Below are 18,586 nucleotides of genomic sequence, written 5' to 3'. Positions count from 1 at the left end.
ATAATATTCTACCTATCACACACTCCCCTGCAAAATTAGATGTCGTCCCGACATCATTACTGTTGTGGAGTTATGGTTCTCAACCTATGTTCCTGTTTTCTTAACTACATCTTAAAGGGAGATTACTACAGTGACAACTTTACTTATAACAAAGTACTGGATGTACTGTATACATGACCCAACTAAATCTAGAGAGCTTTTCTGTTAAACAATCTCTTACTGTACTCAACAGCTTAAATCTTTCTTATGCCTAATATCTCTGCATAAATAAAGGTTGGTAAACCTGATGTGGGCTTGTCCACATTGGTACTGGCTGAACTGCCCTGTATACTATCGGCTGATACTGGTAATGCATGTCATTTGCATGGGTTGCACTATAACATGTAGGGGTTCCTAATTGGTCATAGGTGAAGATCTTAGGAGCTCGTCTTTCTCTCCTTAACAGGTCATGTCTCTGTTCTATGACATCTCCATCTGAATCTGGATGCAGGAGTTCCTGAATCTCATCCTGTGCTCCTTCATCTGGTTGTTCATCTTCACTCTGATCATCGTGTTCTGGCAGTACATCTTCCTGCTGTACCTCAAACTCATCTGTGTCTATTATGTGACCTTGTTCAAACACTTGTCCGTCGTCACTTAACACTGATTGCTCTTGGTCATTTTGTATGTCTGCATGCTCAATGGTTCTTTCTACCATAGGTATCTGAGACTCTGTTGCTGGTCTGTAGTAGATTAGACATTCATCTTCATCATTTTCTTCGTCCTGTTCTGTGTTTCCTGTGGTTGTCTTTGTTATCCTTTTGTTTTGCTTGGATGCTGCTTTTGGCTGGATTTCCAAGGGCAAGTGATCACATTGTAGCAACAGGTTGCGATGCAGGGTTCTTGATCTTCCTCTTCCCTGCTCAGGCTTCACTTCATAGACTGGGATGTCTTCTCCAACCTGGCGTACCACAACATGAATGTTCTCTTCCCAATGATTGCGAAGCTTTCCAGTGCCTCCTCTAGGTGTCAGATTCCTTACAAGGACACGATCACCGGGGTGCAGCACTGAGCTTCTCACTTTTCCATCATAATGTCTTTTACTTCTCTCTGTTGACTTCTTTGCATTTTCTCTGACGATGTCATATGCTTCCTGCATTTCTCGCTTCCATTTCTCCATGTATGTTCGATGGTCTACCTTTCCTGTCTCAGAAGTGAGTCCAAACAGTAGGTCGATAGGTAACCTTGGGGACCTTCCGAAAAGGAGGTAAAAAGGGGAGAAACCTGTGACATCACATCTTGTGCAGTTATATGCATAGATTAACTTGTTCAGAGTATCTTTCCAGTTTGTCTTCTGTTTTTCAGTCAGTGTTTTGAGCATTTGTAGTAATGTTCTGTTAAAGCGTTCAACTTGTCCATTTCCTTGCGGGTGATAAGGTGTAGTTCGCGATCCTAGAACACCACAGTTCTTTTTCAGCTGGGAAAAGAGCTGGTTCTCAAACTCGCCACCTTGATCATGGTGTATCCGGTTCGGCAGTCCAAACTTTAGAGCATAGTCGTTGAATATTCGGTCAGCAACTGTTTTTGCAGACTTGGATGTGGTGGGGTAAGCCTGTGCAAAACGAGTGAAGTGATCAACAATTACCAATATGTACTCGTAGCCACCCTTACATTTGTCCAAGTGGAGGAAATCGATCGACACCAGTTCAAATGGCTGTGTGGTTACAATACTGGTCATGGGTGCTCGTGTTTCTTTGCTTGGTGTCTTTTGTTTCAGACAACTACATGTCCTGGCAACATAATGTTCAATTTCTTTCTGCATGTAAGGCCAGAAGAATCTATCTCTGATCAGTGATGTTGTTCGATCGATGCCTTGATGGCCCATTTCATCATGTAACTCTTTCAGAACAGTGGCTTTATACTTCTCAGGTAATACAAGCTGTGTTTTGTTTGTTGTCTTCCTGCGAAGAATTCCATCTTCATCAAAATGAAGTCTCTCCCAGCTGCGCAGTAAACACTTGCTTTGCATACTGAAGTTTCTTAGTTCATGTACTGATGGTTTGTTGTCGCTCAATACACACTGCATTATAGGACCTATATTTTTGTCATCTTGTTGTGCTTGTCTTATCTCATCGGCTGAGAATGGTTTGTGTGTCTCTTCACTTTCTGTACATTGGAGAGAGTTAACTGCTGGACAGACCCATGATGAGCTGGAGTCTTGAGTCTCGACGGCTTGGGTTGTCGCTGCTACACAGTCTGATGTCAACTCTTCAGTACATTGTTCCATCATCATGTCAATATTTAAAGGCATTCTTGACAGGCTATCTGCATCCACATTTTCTTTACCTGGGCGATATCGAATAGTGAAATGGAAGTCTGCAAGCTCTGCCACCCATCTGCATCCTGTTGCGTTCAGCTTGGCACTGGACAGGACATATGTAAGGGGATTGTTATCAGTAAACACTGTGAAAGTTGGAGCATAATACAAGTAATCTCTGAATTTTTCTGTGACTGCCCACTTTAATGCGAGAAATTCCAATTTTCCTGAGTGGAGATGATAATTTCTTTCAGCAGCAGTCAGAGTTCGCGAACCATAGGCTATGACACGGAGTTTATTATCCTGTTCTTGGTAGAGGACTGCACCAAGGCCTTGATTTGAGGCATCTGTGTGGAGGACAAATGGCTTTGAAAAGTCTGGGAACCCGAGAACTGGTGGCTCTACCAAGCAGTCTATTAGCCGCTCCAATATGCGTTGATGTCCTTCATTCCACACAATTGGTGTGTGTGACGGCACTCCTTTGTTTTCCCCTTTAACTTGTCTCGAGTTTGTTTTCTTTTGTGGCACATTGTTGTCTTTTGTTGTCCCTTTCAACAGGTTGTAAAGTGGTCCTGCGATACGGGAAAAGTCTTTTATGTATTGCCTGTAATAGCTTAATAAGCCCATGACAGATCTTAGCTCTCCAACATTGCTTGGTCTTTTGTCTTTCAAAGCTCTCACAGCGATGGTGTCTGCTGGATCAACTTTGCTTCCTTCGTCTGAAACAATTCTTCCCAGATAACGGACTTCATGTTTAAACAATTCACATTTGCTGGGTTTTAGCTTGATGCCGTATTTTCTCAGCAGCTGGAGTACTTTTCTGACATGGTTAACATGATCATCAAATGACTGGCTGTAAACAAGAGTATCATCCAGGTAGGGGACGCAGATATTATCTCTCACTTCTTCCAGACACTCCTCCATGCAGCGTTGAAAGGCTGCAGGTGCGTTCATTAGCCCAAATGGAATCCTTATCCATTCATAAAGGCCCCATGGAGTCACAAATGCAGTTAAAGGTCTGCTGTTTTCATCCATAAACCCTTGATGGTAGGCTTTTCCTTGGTCGAGCAACGAAAACCATGAGTTGCCACCAAGACTGTCAAGGATGTCCTGCACTCGAGGGATCGGTTGTCTGTCAGGGTGAGTCTTTTTGTTCAGTTCCCTGTAATCTATGCAAAGACGCAGGCTTCCATCTTTTTTTCTTACACAGACAACAGGCGATGCATAAGGTGAGTTGGATTTCTTTACCCATCCCTGAGCAATAAGATTGTGCAGATAGTCTTTCATTTCTTTGTAGAGCGGCTTTGGCACTGACAGGTAAGTGCGTGCAACAGGATCCATGTCTTTCAATGATATGCTCAACTTTAACTTTTCAACACATCCGATGTCATTGTCCGACTTGGAAAAAGAGGAGCATTCTTCACGCAGCATGTCCTGTACAACTTCTTTTTCAGGTTCATTCAGATGGCTTAGGTTAATCGGTGGATCCCACGAAATGTCATTAGCTTGCTCACTTTGTGCATTTACTTGACTGACTGACACTTGAGGGCAATGATCGGGTTTCTCTAAAACAGTCGCTGGATACACAGCCTGGACATGCTGTAATGTACCAATAACAGTTTTTCCTGACAGTTCAATATCATGGTCAGTTGGATTTTGCACATCAAGAACAATGTAAGTTGAAACACCACTTCTTAGCTTTACCAATGTCTCACAAAACTCAAGGCCTTCAGTCCACTGAGGATTTATGTCAGGTTCAAAGAGAAGTGTGGTGTCTTTTTTTAGTGGCCGTGTCTGCACCTTACAGTCAATCTGAACAGAGGTGTGTTTGGGCACGATAACTTTCTCTTTTGCCGTTTTCACAACATAGTCACATGATTGTTCAGTAGTCACAAGATCAATGAAGGCAGTGACATTGTCGCTCTCAAGACTGGGGAAAGCAGTTGTTAATGTCTCATTAAGTTGCTCTCTTCTTGTTGTATCCAGTTGTTCTGTGGTGCTGGCTTTTATCATTTGCTCAATGACATTAAAGCCTAAGATGGGCTGTGGAAGTCTTCCACCTCTCATAACCAGCATGGGGACAATAAGCTCTTGAGGGTCAGCTCCATCAGCAGCTAATCCAAAAGTGACTTCAATGAAACCTTTATAAGGCATGCTCTGTCCGTTTGCGGCTGTTATTTTCAAATCATCAGGTGCATCCAGTAACTCAGAGATATCCTTTAACTTTTCATGTGGCAAATGTCTCCGTTTCCACTTCTCATCAACAATGCAGACTTGAGAACCTGTATCCCACAATGCTCTAGTTTTACGGCCTTGTATATAGCAGTCAACTATACATCGTTTCCCTACAAGAGCAACAAGGCGGGAATGACTGTCCTCTTTCTTTGTTTTGGTGGCATTTGTCTTTGTGTGAGAGCACTGATTTACTGGTGAGTTAGTGGGCTTGTTGCATCGTTTCTTATGTTTTGGCCAGTGTTCAACTTGACAGGCTTTTGAACAGTAAATGTCTTTTTTACATGATGCACACTTTCTTAAGCTTTTGTCTTTCCCAGAGAGACCACAGTGGGAACAGTGCTGTTGGGACGTTATACTGTTGCTGGTTACTCCTAGTCCCGTGGGGGTAACCCTCTTTCGTTTAAAGGCCCATCTTTGTCTTGTCTGGTTCCTCTCACTTTGCAACCTGCGAGGAAGTGTTCATCACTGCCGCATCTGTAGCAATGAGTGCAATATTCACTTTCACTCTGCTGGCAGCCAATGCATTTTCTCAGGCGTGCACGATTTGGAGCACGATAATGTGGCTGTGGTGCAAACCTCTGTTGATATTGTGCTGTTTCTCCTCTTCGTCCTGGTCCTGGGGGAGGCCAGACGCTTTGTGGTGGATACTGGAACTGAGGAGGGGGAAGGTATTCCTGTGCAGCCACATGCTGTGTCTGTGCTGGACTAGGCTGTCGAATTGACTCTCTGATTTGTGCAACTTCAGCACCAATATTTTTCAGTAATGCCATGTCAGAGCGCAATTCTTTCAATTCATTCAGTACATCAGGCTGGGTTTTGCTGGTTTGTTCTGAGCTTGGATTTTTCCTCCCTTTATCCACAGGTGGGTCAGACTGAACTGAGTGCACAGTTGTTGGTCGCTGCTGGCTTAGTAGTTTCTTTTTATTTTGTCGTTCTGCTTCATTTGCACAAGCAATGTTAAGTTTTTCAAGAAGCAGCTCATCACTTGTCGTTGTTTGTTGCAGGTAAGGCTGGAGGTCACTTCTAATGCTATCATTTTGCAGGCCTGTCAGAACGGTATGAAGAAACATGCTCTGTACGAGGACAGTATCATATCTTAAACCAGATTCTGCTTCTTGCGATGCAAACAGGATTTTCTGTCTCAAATCTAGGGCTCGGATAAGGAAATTTTGTGGGGTTTCCTTGCTACTCTGAACCTCTGAGGTTAACTGTTTGTACAGTTCTGTTGCACCTTTTTCTTGGTAATGGGACCTAAGAATCCTCCTTAAGGTAGGTAAGTTAAGATTACTCTTTCCCTCAAGGTAACTGCGTAGTTGTAAACTTGGTGCTATTGCTCTAATCACTGCATCAACTACTTCTATTTCAGGAAATCCCTTATTGATGCCTTGCTCAATCTGGTGTGCTAGACTGGAGAAGGTAAGTTTGTCCTTTTGACCTGGCTCACCTATCTGGCCTGATATTTTAAATTCTCTGCCCCACTGTAGTGACAGGCGGGGTTGGGAGGTCTGTTGAGCAGGTACATGGTCTCCTTTAGCGCTGTTACTGTTTTCACTCGCTGACTTTTGATTTTTATTGTTTAGGTTTGCTTTCTCCTGAAGTGACAAAGCTAATGCTAATTGCAGTGACTCTATCTCTTTTTGTAACCGCTCTCCTTCTGGAGGCTGAATAATCTGCTCCTGCACAGAATCTGTCTGTTTTGCATCTGAGTTTTTCTGTTCTACTGCACTATTTTGGGCAGCCTGTTGCAACTCATCTATCTTGTCTTTTAAAGTCAGTAGCTCTACCATACCCTCATCTTCAAGCTCACTTAACTCTTCTCTTTCTATGTGCCTTGTGACATGTACGATAAGAGAGGAGCGACTTTTGCCTGACACTATTTCAAATTTTGACCCAGCAATGTGTAGAAAATCACAAACTTCAATCAAATCATCTCTTGTCAATGTGTACAGTGCACCACCAACTTCGAGTTTCAAATCCTCTCGCTCCGACGAATCCATTTCAGTCTCTGGCCGTGGGACAGTGTCAGTGTGAAGCGGAACTTTTCCTTTGCAGAATAGACGACGCAGCTCTCCGGGCACCAGCGGTTGACCTCAGGTTGCATGCAAGTCTCTCTGCGCAGTTGTCGAACCACCACACGCTCTCCTCCACCTCGGCTGTAGATGTGATGAGTTGAATGATGATCGGGGACGTCTATCTGGAACAGCTTACCCTCGTCACATTCATCCCAGCGGTGCCTCCAAGATGTTGTGCCCTGAATAGGGAAATATTTGTATTGAGACTCTTGACACGATGCCTCCTCTCTTTCAGTCTCATGAGAATCTTTAATTTCCACAAACAATATCAACAGGGACATAAATTCTTATAACAGATTAAATATTACTGTAAACAGCCTATAAATCAATAAACATTAATTATCTCAGCAAAAGGAATTAAACAAAAATATCCTAAATGACACAAATTACTCTAAGTTCCCTCTGTCCTAAACAATCACTTTATAATTAACACAAATACATCATCTTTACCCCCAAACACACACATACACTTCACCGGCCCATACTGTCTTCACACACACACACACACACACACACACACACACGACGAGTCGCGCCGCACCGCCATCCTGTGGCGCTATCAAAGCGGCAGGATCAAACACAGCTAACTAGCTTGAACCAGTGCTCGAACAATGTCAACAAAACACACAAAACACTCTAAACTAGGTCATCATATCAATAAAACACAACTCAACAACTTAATAAACACATCTGACAGCTTTGAAAATGAAATACTTATTTCTATACCTGAATAGGGAAATATTTGTATTGAGACTCTTGACACGATGCCTCCTCTCTTTCAGTCTCATGAGAATGAGGCACCGCAGTCGCGAGCTTCCCCTTCAGGCCTCAGCAGGTACTACTAATCAATCTCCGAACAGGCCCAACAGGTAGATCACAGATGGACAGGGAGATAGGACATATTATGACATTTAGAGAGGTTTTAACCAAAATAATGTTTTTATGACCCATTTCACAATTAATTAATCTTTTATGTCACCACAATTGCCCTTATTACTCGAAGTTATTTATAGCTGATCAGCTTTCCTCATATAATATTCTACCTATCACACTGAGAACCCAGTTAGCATCATGTTTCTTAGCCTGTTGTGAAACTGTTATATTAGATAGATAGTAAATAGTAAGATAGATAATAACTTTATTGATCCCGAGGGAAATTCAGAGAGAGGGACGTGAACATTTGTGCTCATGTTGTTTTTTTAAATAATAGAAATGACTGTCTCCCCACAAAAATGCAGACATTCCGTACTTAACCGGGAAATCCCTATCCTTTCTCTTAATGTGCGTAAACGAATACCATTCATATCTTTGGCGGTGACGACTGTCCCAATAAACTGTTTTGAACTTTTGCAGCTTATCAACACATTTATCAGATAATGGAAATCCTTCCAGCTTTTCCCAGGCAGACCAAAAAAACAGAGTGGCGGTCAGGAAAACACTGTTTTGTGGACATTCCTTTGGGATGGGGTTTCCATGGCGAGGGAACAAGTGAGGTCGTGTTACTATGGTAATAAATGTCGTGCCTTGATGCTTCCTGATCACGTGTGTGTGTATGTTGTCTGTTCTAGTGTGGGATTACAGCACTGGGAGAGTGGGAGGGCCAGTGGTTTGCAGCGAGATCAAGCTCAAAGACTGGGTAGAAGGTGAGTGAGACTGATGCATGATGAAATGATGCAGCGTTTAGTTATTACTTTTATTTATTTATTTATCAATCCACCATTAATTATTCCCCAAGCCAGTGAGACTGTCAGTGTTTCAGGAGAGACCAGTGTAGCTGGTCCATAACCTTGTAAGGAAAGCATACTTCTTATCCTTCCACTCCTGTACAACTTCCATCATTTTTATGTAACGGATCATAACTCATTTTTATTGCGCTCAGTTAAATCTTGATACTTATCAAGCTGACTTTATTGGCTTGCAGAGCAGAAATAGAATTTAGAGTAAACATGCTGTCAGGTTTTTTATCTCCACAAAAATTAATATGTAGCAGCATCCAGAGAACTGAAGGTTTGTTTTATTGCGTTTTCATTTGCAATCCACTGAATTTAAACCCTGCTTTCAGGTGGCTACAGAAGTACTGACAAGCCATATCCGAGAGGAGAGATTCTGATTGGTGGAGCCAACGTAACCATGGGATACTACAAGGACGAGGCGAAAAACCAAGATTTCTTTGTAGACGAGAACGGCCAGCGGTGGTTCTGTACGGGAGACATCGGAGAGGTTCACGAAGACGGGGGCTTCAAGATAATTGGTGAGGAGAGGTGGATGGAATTGGTGCTTTTACAAAATATGTACACAATGAGATTCTTGATAAATAACCATCAGTAATTTGGATATAATGACTAAGTGGGTGAAGGCAAATAATAGACCAGCTAGAACAAACACAAAGCTTTCATCCAGGAGATCGCTGTTTGTGTCCCGTGTGTTAATGCCCAGACATACCAAGCCGACATCAAAGAAGAACTAGAAGCAATGAAAGCTGACTGTTGCGTCGCCTCATGTCGCCTTTGTCTTAGCCGACAAGTTGCATTTGAACATACCGCAAAGACTACAGCTGACGGCCAGTTGGCACGTACGTTTTGCACCTGTGTGAGATTAAATAACTCTCCGCACCAGCAGACAGCGGTCGTCTGTATTCATCAGTCAAAATCAGAGTGATTTCTCTTACCGACGAGCTCTGCCGCCAATTCAACATGATGAAAAGCCTCCAACACGGGCAGACTAGTGCCGACAGTGCAGGACACACCACAAAAACTGGGCCGACAGACGGCCACCGACGGCCCAAACTGTCCGACGGCCAAAAATTACATTTACTGTAGTGCAGCCTTTAAAACCAGGAAAAGACGACAATTATGCCATATTCCAATTTCCAAAATCTTAGACGATACCTAGTCTCATATCACAATATTGATATAATATCGATATATTGCCCAGCCCTAATATATAGGTGGATTCATAGGTGTAGATTACCATTTGGGGTAATCTGCTCTGTTCGTATTCTTCTACATCAACATTGTGCTTCCTGGACTTTTTCCAGACTACCTCTCTGCTCAACTTCCATCCATCATGAGGCCTTTCCACAAATCAGATTGTACCTCCCTTCCCAGAATTACTCCATAGTCTTGTTTACTTTAGTCAGCCAGAACCCCCAAATCTCCTCTGTTATCTAGATGATACTGGTCAGATATACACAGGCCCCTTCCTCCAGCTTCTTCCATCCTTTTCCACACTTAAAGATGTGCACATGGAAATAAACGTGATCTTACAGGCATCTGTCTCTGCTGTGTTTCCAGATCGTAAGAAAGACCTGGTGAAGCTGCAGGTGGGAGAGTACGTCTCGCTGGGAAAGGTGGAGGCCGTGTTGAAGAACTGCCCTCTGGTCGACAACATCTGCGCCTATGCCAACAGGTAGATAGACTATATATAAAGATGGACGACAAGTCTCCACTTCAAAATATATCCCAGATACGGGGTTGCCATCATGCGCTGGTGATGTGATTTGGAGTCAGAGTCTATGCAGATCAAGGCAGTTCAAGTTCCTGCCCATAAAACCGCGCAAAGAGCAACCTAGCTGTTGTACTTAACTGACGTTAGCATCACAGTAGCTGTTTGGCTAGAAAGACACAACAACTAACCATAACATCTCTATTAATATATTTATAATCAGATTGATGTTCTATAACACAGACTAACTTGACATTCTCATATTAGACACTGTGAGTTAGTGTGTGTGTCCTAGTCTACCACATACTGTTTTAAAGATAGTTGGAGGTTGCAATCTGTCCACGCTCTGCTCAGGCATGTATTGTTTCCATTTCCTTTTATGGGTAAATATCTCACTTGGTGAAGAATTGATGGTTCGCACATGTTTGTGCTCCATCACCGTATTCGGCTAAACCTTCACTCGCTAGAATACACACAAGGACCAGTGTCACTTAATAACTACACTCTGTTTTTCTTTCACTCTGACATCCCTCTTGTCTTGTCGTCTCCTCTCCTCCCGCTCTGCAGTGATGAGTCATATGTGATTGGCTTCTTGGTGCCCAATCAGAAGCAGCTGCTGACTCTGGCTGATGATTATGATATCCGAGGATCACGCGAGGAGCTGTGCAACAGTAAGCTCATGGAGGAGCTGGTCCTCAAGACCATCACCGAGGCTGCTATAGCAGGTGAGAAGAGGTCAAAGAAGAGGTTTTAACTCTATATGTTGGAAACTTTTTTAGGGTTGAGTTAATGTTTCGTCTTCTTCTGTCGTAGCCGAGCTAGAGCGCTTTGAGATCCCTCGCAAGATCTGCCTGAGCCCAGAGCCGTGGACTCCTGAGACAGGATTAGTGACTGACGCATTCAAGCTCAAACGCAAGGAGCTGAAAACACATTACAAGGACGACATCGAGAGGATGTACGGTGGGAAATAACGAAAAGGATCAGCACAGCGATGTTCATTCTCAAAGCACAGACCAACACTTGACTCTGAACACTCTCACTGCTTCCTTATATCCTTAGCCATGAACATAAGAGCTGCCGTGACCTGAAACTGTGGTAAATTTTAACAGAAATAAGCTGAAGGATAGGGTGCTGCCAGTTCCGTCACGGAAGTAACTTTTACTTGAATTTGTAACTAAAGAAAGGCTGAAAAATAAAACTCCACCACTGCTGCCTTTTGCCTTTTTTTGCCCAGGTGTATGACCTCTTTGTGGGGATCTTTATTGTTCAGGATGTGAGTTATGAAACAGATGGTGGGTTAGGTGATGTTGTCTGTTGAACTCTTTCTGAGTGCCCGGCCCGTTCTCATTCCCAATGCTCCAAACACCGATGCTTTGTCACGCCCGTCGGCGTTCGATACCGGCGCACAACACACCCTTTAGCGCCTGTATGAGATGCACCGGGCTTTCAATTAACTACTTGAGATTTTTCGATACCATTTTTTTCTTCCCGATACCGATTCTGATACCTGAACTTGTGGTATCGGCCGATACCGAGTACCGATCCGATACCAGCGTGATAAAAAAAACTATAGTTATTATTATTATTATCATTACTATTATTTAACAGCTGCTTACTACTGACCATGAACGGATGTGATATGATTAATATCTTCGTTGTATCGCCCAGATCAGGTTAACCCTTTGTAAAACATGAACAAATACATACAGTTTTACTTGTTGGATTTTCCACTGTGAAATATTGCCAAATGGCTGATTTTTACCTCGCTCTGACTGCCGTTACCGTTACACTCTCCACTAGCACCACGCTGTTGTTGTTTGCTATCGTCACGTGACAAACTACCTGAAATCAGTTCTTCTTCGCAGCAAAGAAAAATTGATTTCCGTTTTTTCTGGGATAATAAATTATGGTATCGGATCGGTGCATAGACTGGCATACTCGCCGATACCCGTTTCTGAATTTTGGGCAGTATCGGATGCATTTCCGAAGGAGGGGAGGTGGATGGGTCCAACAAACATAAGGCTTTCATCCAGGAGACCGCTGTTTGTGTCCCGTGTGTTAAGTTTCACTTTCACATTACAATCAGCTGTTCATTCGTGTCCCGTGTTGACAACTTTCAGTTTCATTTTCATGGTACAAACATAGTAGTTTTAAGGCCAACCATGTGTTTTTTTTCCTAAACCTGACTGAGTGTTACAGTAGGTTTTGCCTAGACCTTAAGTGACGTTGGCGGACATGTTTGTTGCCTCGTTGCTTTGTGCATAGGGACACTAGATCGGTTATGTCCGTCTCTAAATCTTTCCTTTAGTTCATTTTAATCCTCTTCTTTTAACATAAATTATTTCAAATCCTTTTATTCCTGCAGGTCAAGAGACGGTTAACTCTTTTGTTTCTTTTAATTTTTCTTTTTTGTTCACATGTTTTGAGCTCTGTCACTGGTTTATTTAGTCTCCCACCCACAGTCGGACTTTGACTCCCATAACGTCTCTCCCATCAGCACATCTTGTTACCAAAAGCACAAAGTCATTTGAGGGGAAATGAGAGCAGGTCGATAAAAATGCTGAGGTCATATAAGGTCTAACAATTTTTATAACTTTATCATCCACATTAAGGCCATTGTCATTTTTTAGGAGAATGACAAAAAAAATGCACCTAATAGTCTTATTTAAAAAGAAAAGAAACAAAGATGCACTGTTGTTTAGTCTATTGTATTTTCCTACAGTGATAGAGTATAGTTTTGTATGTGCTGTACAGACCACAGTGTGCACAAGAATGCACATTTACTTGCTTGTATTACAGATGAAATGACTGTGTAATCATTGTCATATTTGATAAATCGTAGAGCAATATGAAAATGTATAATTTCTGTCCAAATAAGGCATTTGATTACGGATAGGATATAAATACAACTTTCTCAATGTACGTGGGCGGATTGAAAAATGTGCACACTTTTGACAAGTGCGATTTCTGTGTGTGTGGCTAACATTAATTCTGCAGGACTGTCTTTACCAGCTTATCGTCATCTGCACGAGTATGATTAAAGTGTGTGACTCATCGAGTCCGTACACGGCACAAACATCCCTCACAATGTGACACCTGTTGCCTTTCTAATTCCTGACTGATTTTTCATTTGATGTTACTCCGTCAGTGTGTATGTACATATATACATGTATGTGGAGCTGTGACCGGCAGAGGAAGCACATGTATAGCCTCTACTTTAACTAAGCTTTATGATCATAGACCTCTCTGTACTGAGAACCTGCCTTGTAACATAAGTGCATCCAATTATTTATTTGTAATTTGCCTTTGGAAAAATGAAGTAAATAAAGATTGTGTTTGGTCTACATGCAAGAGTATTTTATTGTTTTGGAGAAATACATTTCATATCGCCAACTCTAATTAATTAAATTAAGCGCTATAATTCTAAGACAGAGAGATGATGACATTTATTTATGTATGTAGAGCTGAAACAACTGAACTGAGTGAACTCAGCCTTCGTTGATTCAATAATAGTCACTAATCCAATTCAAGCATTAATGCTCACCATGTATTACGGTATAGAGACGTACATTCCCAGTGTTGTCTGACTGATACTTGGGTGTGTCTGATTGAAAGGGAGGCGTTCACTCTAATTAAATCAATCATTTGGAGATCACATCCACCCATAGAATGACAAAAAATAAATAAAATCACTGTAAAACCCATGAACAGATGAGTCGAACGCGTATTTTAAACAGCAATGAACCAGAAAAAAGATTTCCACTGTCTGTGAATTTGATTATTACGCTCTTATGAGCTTTGGTCTCTGTTTCTATTTACTTCACTACTATTTTTGATTTTGTAAAGATTTGTTTTATTAAAAACAGATGATGTTTAATTTACAGTGCAATTGCAATATGTTAGATACATTAAGTTTTCCATCTGTGCATGAAAAAATGTATCTAAAAGAACTGAAAAATACACGTGTGTACAGATTAGGGCTGTCAAAATGAATGTGATTATAGCGCGTTAACGCAAATTAATTTTAACGCCATTTCTTTGACGAAGCTTGAATTTTTAGGTTGTAGCGGGCCCATTGGTACAGCTATGTCATACTAGCTAGCTTGTTGAGAAGGAGGCTAGATAACACTCCAAACGGCATGGCCATTTTCAAAGGGGTCCCTTGACCTCTGACCTCAAGATATGTGAATGAAAATGGTTTCTATGGGTACCCACGAGTCTCCCCTTTACAGTCATGCCCACTTTATGATAATCACATGCAGTTTGGGGCAAGTCATAGTCAAGTCAGCACACTGACACACTCCCATGTTGATAAGAGTATTAAGTACTTGACAAATCTCCCTTTAAGGTACATTTTGAAAAGATAAAAAAATGTGTGATTAATTTGCCTTTAATCGTGATTAACTATGAACCATCATGCGATTAATCACAATTAAATATTTGAATCGATTGACAGCTCTTATAATAATATATCAGTTACAGGGGAGTGGGTACTTTAACTTCTAATACTTTAAGTACATTCTGCTGATGATACCTACGTTTACCCAAGTCAGATTTTGAGTGCAGGACTTTTAATTTTCATGAGTATTTTTGTATTGTTGAATTGGTACTTTCACTAAAATAAAGGATCTGAGTACTTCTTCTACTACTGGAGATAAGAAATGACTCATTGTGAATCATCTGAATATTTGTCAATATGAAAACAATTTCCCTCACGGTGTGTCTCTGCCTGTCCCTCTCTGAATCATTCATACACTGCTTGTGTGTGACGTGGTGAGTGTACTGAAAGAAATAATTGCTTTTTGATTGTCGTCAGTCTGTCATTTCCACCATGCAACGTGTTGCGTGATTTTATTCATAGACTTTAGGTTCCAGAAAGGAAATTGAAAAATCCTGTGTGATGAGATGAGATGAGGAGATGTATTTGTGCGTCAGAGGTGTGCAGAGGCTAGATGGAAAAATAAGGAGACTGGTGTAGTTTGCAGATATGGCCCTGCATTCTCATACACTTCACTTTCTTTCACCAGTTTTCTAAACAGTTCTCCTGCTATGTATTTTTCCATCACATCCCCTCGGGTCTCTTTCTGTTGGACTCGCAGTAACTTAGTAAGTCTAATATACTCATATACGCATGTGATGATTTCATTAGAACTCCCTAGAGGCGTGAATAATGTTAAAAGATACTCTTAGTTTTTTCTTTTTTAACATACTGCCCCTTCAGGGCGTCCACAGACACCAAGACTCATGTTACAATCAGCCCCCGTCACGTGACTCATGACACTCCAGGGTCTCTATATAAATAACTTCATCCATTTAGTAGTGCTGCCAAACTCCTGAACGGCTGCAAGAAGATACAAGTGGTAAAGATTCACACGAGACTTAGCTCTTCAGTTTGGTGAGTAGACAGTTTATGAGTTTGTTATTGTTTATACATTGTTTGTTAAGTTTTATATCAACTCAATACTTTTATGTTGATTTTCGGCAACTTTTTGTAAACAATTGAAAAATACAAAATGTACAGAAATGCTAAATTAAAAGATAAGTACAAAAGTTCAAAATAAAATGAACAGCATATTTTCAGAAGAATGAGATGTTGTTTATTAAAGTATCCTGATGCAAACTTAAGAATATAATTTAAAGTTATAAAAATGCAATAAACCGTAAACTGTATGCACTGAATGTCATTTGCAAAATCTCCTAGCAGAGTGAAGCATTGGTTACTACTATTTTTGCATTATTTCCATTGACCATGCCTTAGGGTTAAGGTGTAGTAAGTTCACTTTTGTGCAATACCTAAATGAGGCCTGTGGTGAAATGTAATCTTCAGTTACAAATGAAAAGGTTGAAAAAAAAAATGTTGTCCATATCATAATTGTGGGTGTATATACGACACTACAAATGTTTTTTTCAAAGTTTTTCATCACTTTGCAATCACTTGTGTATCAATGCTCCACTCACTGGGAGCCTATCCTTATGCAAAAAGCATATTAAGATAATTACAAAGACAGCCTTCTATCACCTGAAGAATAGAGCAAGAATTAGAGGACTGATGTCTCAGCAGGATTTGGAAAAACTAGTCCATGCATTTATCTTCAGCCGACTTGACTACAGTAACGGCATCTTTACTAGTCTTCCTAAAAAATGGATCAGACAGCTGCAGCTGATTCAGAACCTGTTGCTGCTGGAGTCCTCACTAAGACCAAGAAAGTGGATCATATCAGTCCAGTTCTGAGGTCTCTACACTGGCTCCCTGTCTCTCAGAGAATTGATTTCAAAATACTGCTGCTGGTTTACAAAGCACTAAATGGTTTAGGGCCAATATACATTTCTGATCTTCTGCTATGTTCTGAACCATCCAGACCTCTCCGGTTCATCTGGATCAGGTCTGCTGAGTGTCCCCAGAGTCACAACTAAACATGCAGAAGTTCAGTTTTTATGCATCATATATTTGGAACAAGCTCCCAGAAACCTGCAGGACCCACTTCAACTCTGAGTTCTTTTAAATCAAAGCTTAAATCTTACTGTTTGCTGCTGCTGCCTTTTATTAAACCAGATAATGATCTCATACTGCACTAGAGCTTTTACTCTTGTGTTATATTCTATTTTAGCTTCTATCCTATAGCTTTTATTTTGAGCTTGTTTTCATTTTCTAATCTTTAATGTTTTTATAACTGTTTAATTATGTCTTAATGTTCTTGAATGTTTATGTAAAGCACTTTGAATTGCCCTGTTGCTGAAATGTGCTCTACAAATAAAGCTGCCTTGCCTTGCCTAAAGCGCGCGTAAAGCGTGCGTAAAGGTGAACCTCATATTTATGGATGCATTTCTGTATCTTTTCTTTCTAGTTTCTCCACGTTGACTGCACTGAAAAAAATGGATCACCTGGAGAACTCCACACTGTCACCCAAACAACTCTTCGAGCACACACCGAGCACCGCGCACTCCCAGGCGGACAAAAGCGACGGGAACGCGTACCGGTACATACTAATAGTCATGTCTTTCTACGGAATCTTCCTCTGTGGTTTAATGCTGGGCTACTTCCGCTCCAAAAGGAGAGAGAAGAGGAGGACCAACGTCTTCACGCGCCTCGTGCACGAGGAAGCGCAAAGGGAGTGGGGCTCGCTGCCCAAGAAACACAGCTTCACCTTTCCCGCCGCTGTCTCGGAGCTGCGCTCGGTGCACGTGTCCCTGCCTTTCTGCGGTGCCCACGTCAACCACTTTGGACACCTCCACTACGAGGGCGCGCTGCCATCGCCGCTGGCGTGCACGCTGTGCGCGGAGCAGTGCAGCATCAGCTCGCTGTGCTCCTCAGCGGACACGCACTTCGTCATAGAGGAGGAGTCGGACAGCGGCACGGCGGACGGGTCGGAGGAGACCAGGAAGGGAGCGTCCGAGAACAGCGCGGATGATTTAGGCAGAACTCAGGAAGGCCAATGAAGACTCTGTGTGTGTGTTACCCTCCAAGGCCATAAAAGAGGTGAAACATCACCTGGAGAGAAAACCACGAGGTTCTTGGGAATCTTCATATCACAGAGGAACAAACAGTCCAACTTTTCAGTGAGGCTTAAATCATCTGAGTGCCATAAAAACTCCTCAAACCAGCATGATATGATCTCCATAAAAGGGCTGGAACAAGTCAAACAAGACTATGTGTCCTATGTGATCTGTATTAGACTGTAGTCAGTGAATGCTGACAGTTAAAGGGAGCATAATATTTGTTATTTGATGTTTTGCATGATCTCTGCTGCAAATATAGGAGAAATAAGAACAAATTCAGACTCTGACTTCTTTAGAAAATCATTTTTAAATGACAAGATAATCATGGTGAGACTGAAACATGTGTCTACAATGGTCATTTTTACGTTGTTATATGTAGGCGTTATTCAATTTAATCCTATGCAGCTTTATTTATCCCTGCAAAGGCAGATGTATGCAGCAGCACCACCAAGTTCATCATGCACACACATCTGTAGCTATATGCTGGAATCATTAATGAATAAATAAATATAAATATCCAAATAAATGATACAATTAGATATTAAAAAGAAACACTATTTACTATTATACTATATCATGTCATTGTATAACTCTGACTGGCCTCATTCGGTGGTGACCCCTCCCTGCTGGATGGAGCCCCCTCCTGACGCCACACTGAGAAGCAGCTCAGAGCTCCGGGCTGATGACTCACCCTGCAGGGGGCTGAGTGAGAGACTGGCTTTTCTTTTTTTTTGGGGGTCTATTCGGACTGAACTTGACTTACTCTTGCCGACACGGTCTCGAGTATTGAAACATACCTGGAACCCACTTGAAAGAAACTAAAAATGTATTTGTTGTAGCTTCATGATCGACACTGTTGTTCACACACACGGTCAATAATGTGGGTTTACTTGATGAAAGCAATGCACTGTACATATTGGTTGTGTTTTTTTCACTTCATAAGGCTTCAAGAGTCTTTGTAGTGTTTCAGAAATAATAATAAATGCTTATGAATTAACACAAGCCTTTTTTTGGTGTATTTTGACTCTGATGTTTCACCAGT

At 41.6% G+C, this 18,586-nt stretch overlaps 2 protein-coding genes across 2 annotated transcripts in view; both read left to right on the top strand.

Annotated features, from left to right (window-relative positions):
• acsl3a (acyl-CoA synthetase long chain family member 3a) overlaps nt 1-13,393 on the top strand; it is a 42,446-nt gene extending 29,053 nt beyond the window's left edge. Inside the window, exons 11-16 of the mRNA XM_074641257.1 lie at nt 8,172-8,246; nt 8,666-8,854; nt 9,897-10,011; nt 10,615-10,772; nt 10,861-11,979; nt 12,045-13,393. Coding sequence (XP_074497358.1) covers nt 8,172-8,246; nt 8,666-8,854; nt 9,897-10,011; nt 10,615-10,772; nt 10,861-11,018 — 695 coding nt within the window. The 3' untranslated portion in view covers nt 11,019-11,979; nt 12,045-13,393. The remainder of the gene's footprint in view (nt 1-8,171; nt 8,247-8,665; nt 8,855-9,896; nt 10,012-10,614; nt 10,773-10,860; nt 11,980-12,044) is intronic.
• Nucleotides 13,394-15,369: 1,976 nt separating this feature from the next.
• kcne4 (potassium voltage-gated channel, Isk-related family, member 4) lies at nt 15,370-17,600 on the top strand. Its single transcript, XM_074641256.1, has 2 exons — nt 15,370-15,442; nt 16,893-17,600. The coding sequence occupies exon 2, from the start codon at nt 16,921-16,923 to the stop codon at nt 17,482-17,484; it is 564 nt and encodes a 187-aa protein (XP_074497357.1). The 5' UTR covers nt 15,370-15,442; nt 16,893-16,920; the 3' UTR covers nt 17,485-17,600.
• Nucleotides 17,601-18,586: the final 986 nt, after the last annotated feature.

The sequence above is a fragment of the Sebastes fasciatus genome, chromosome 7 (assembly GCF_043250625.1).
Source record: "Sebastes fasciatus isolate fSebFas1 chromosome 7, fSebFas1.pri, whole genome shotgun sequence".
NCBI lineage: Eukaryota > Metazoa > Chordata > Actinopteri > Perciformes > Sebastidae > Sebastes > Sebastes fasciatus.
Note: the sequence above shows the minus strand (reverse complement) of the source record. Positions and strands in the feature narration are given on the sequence as shown.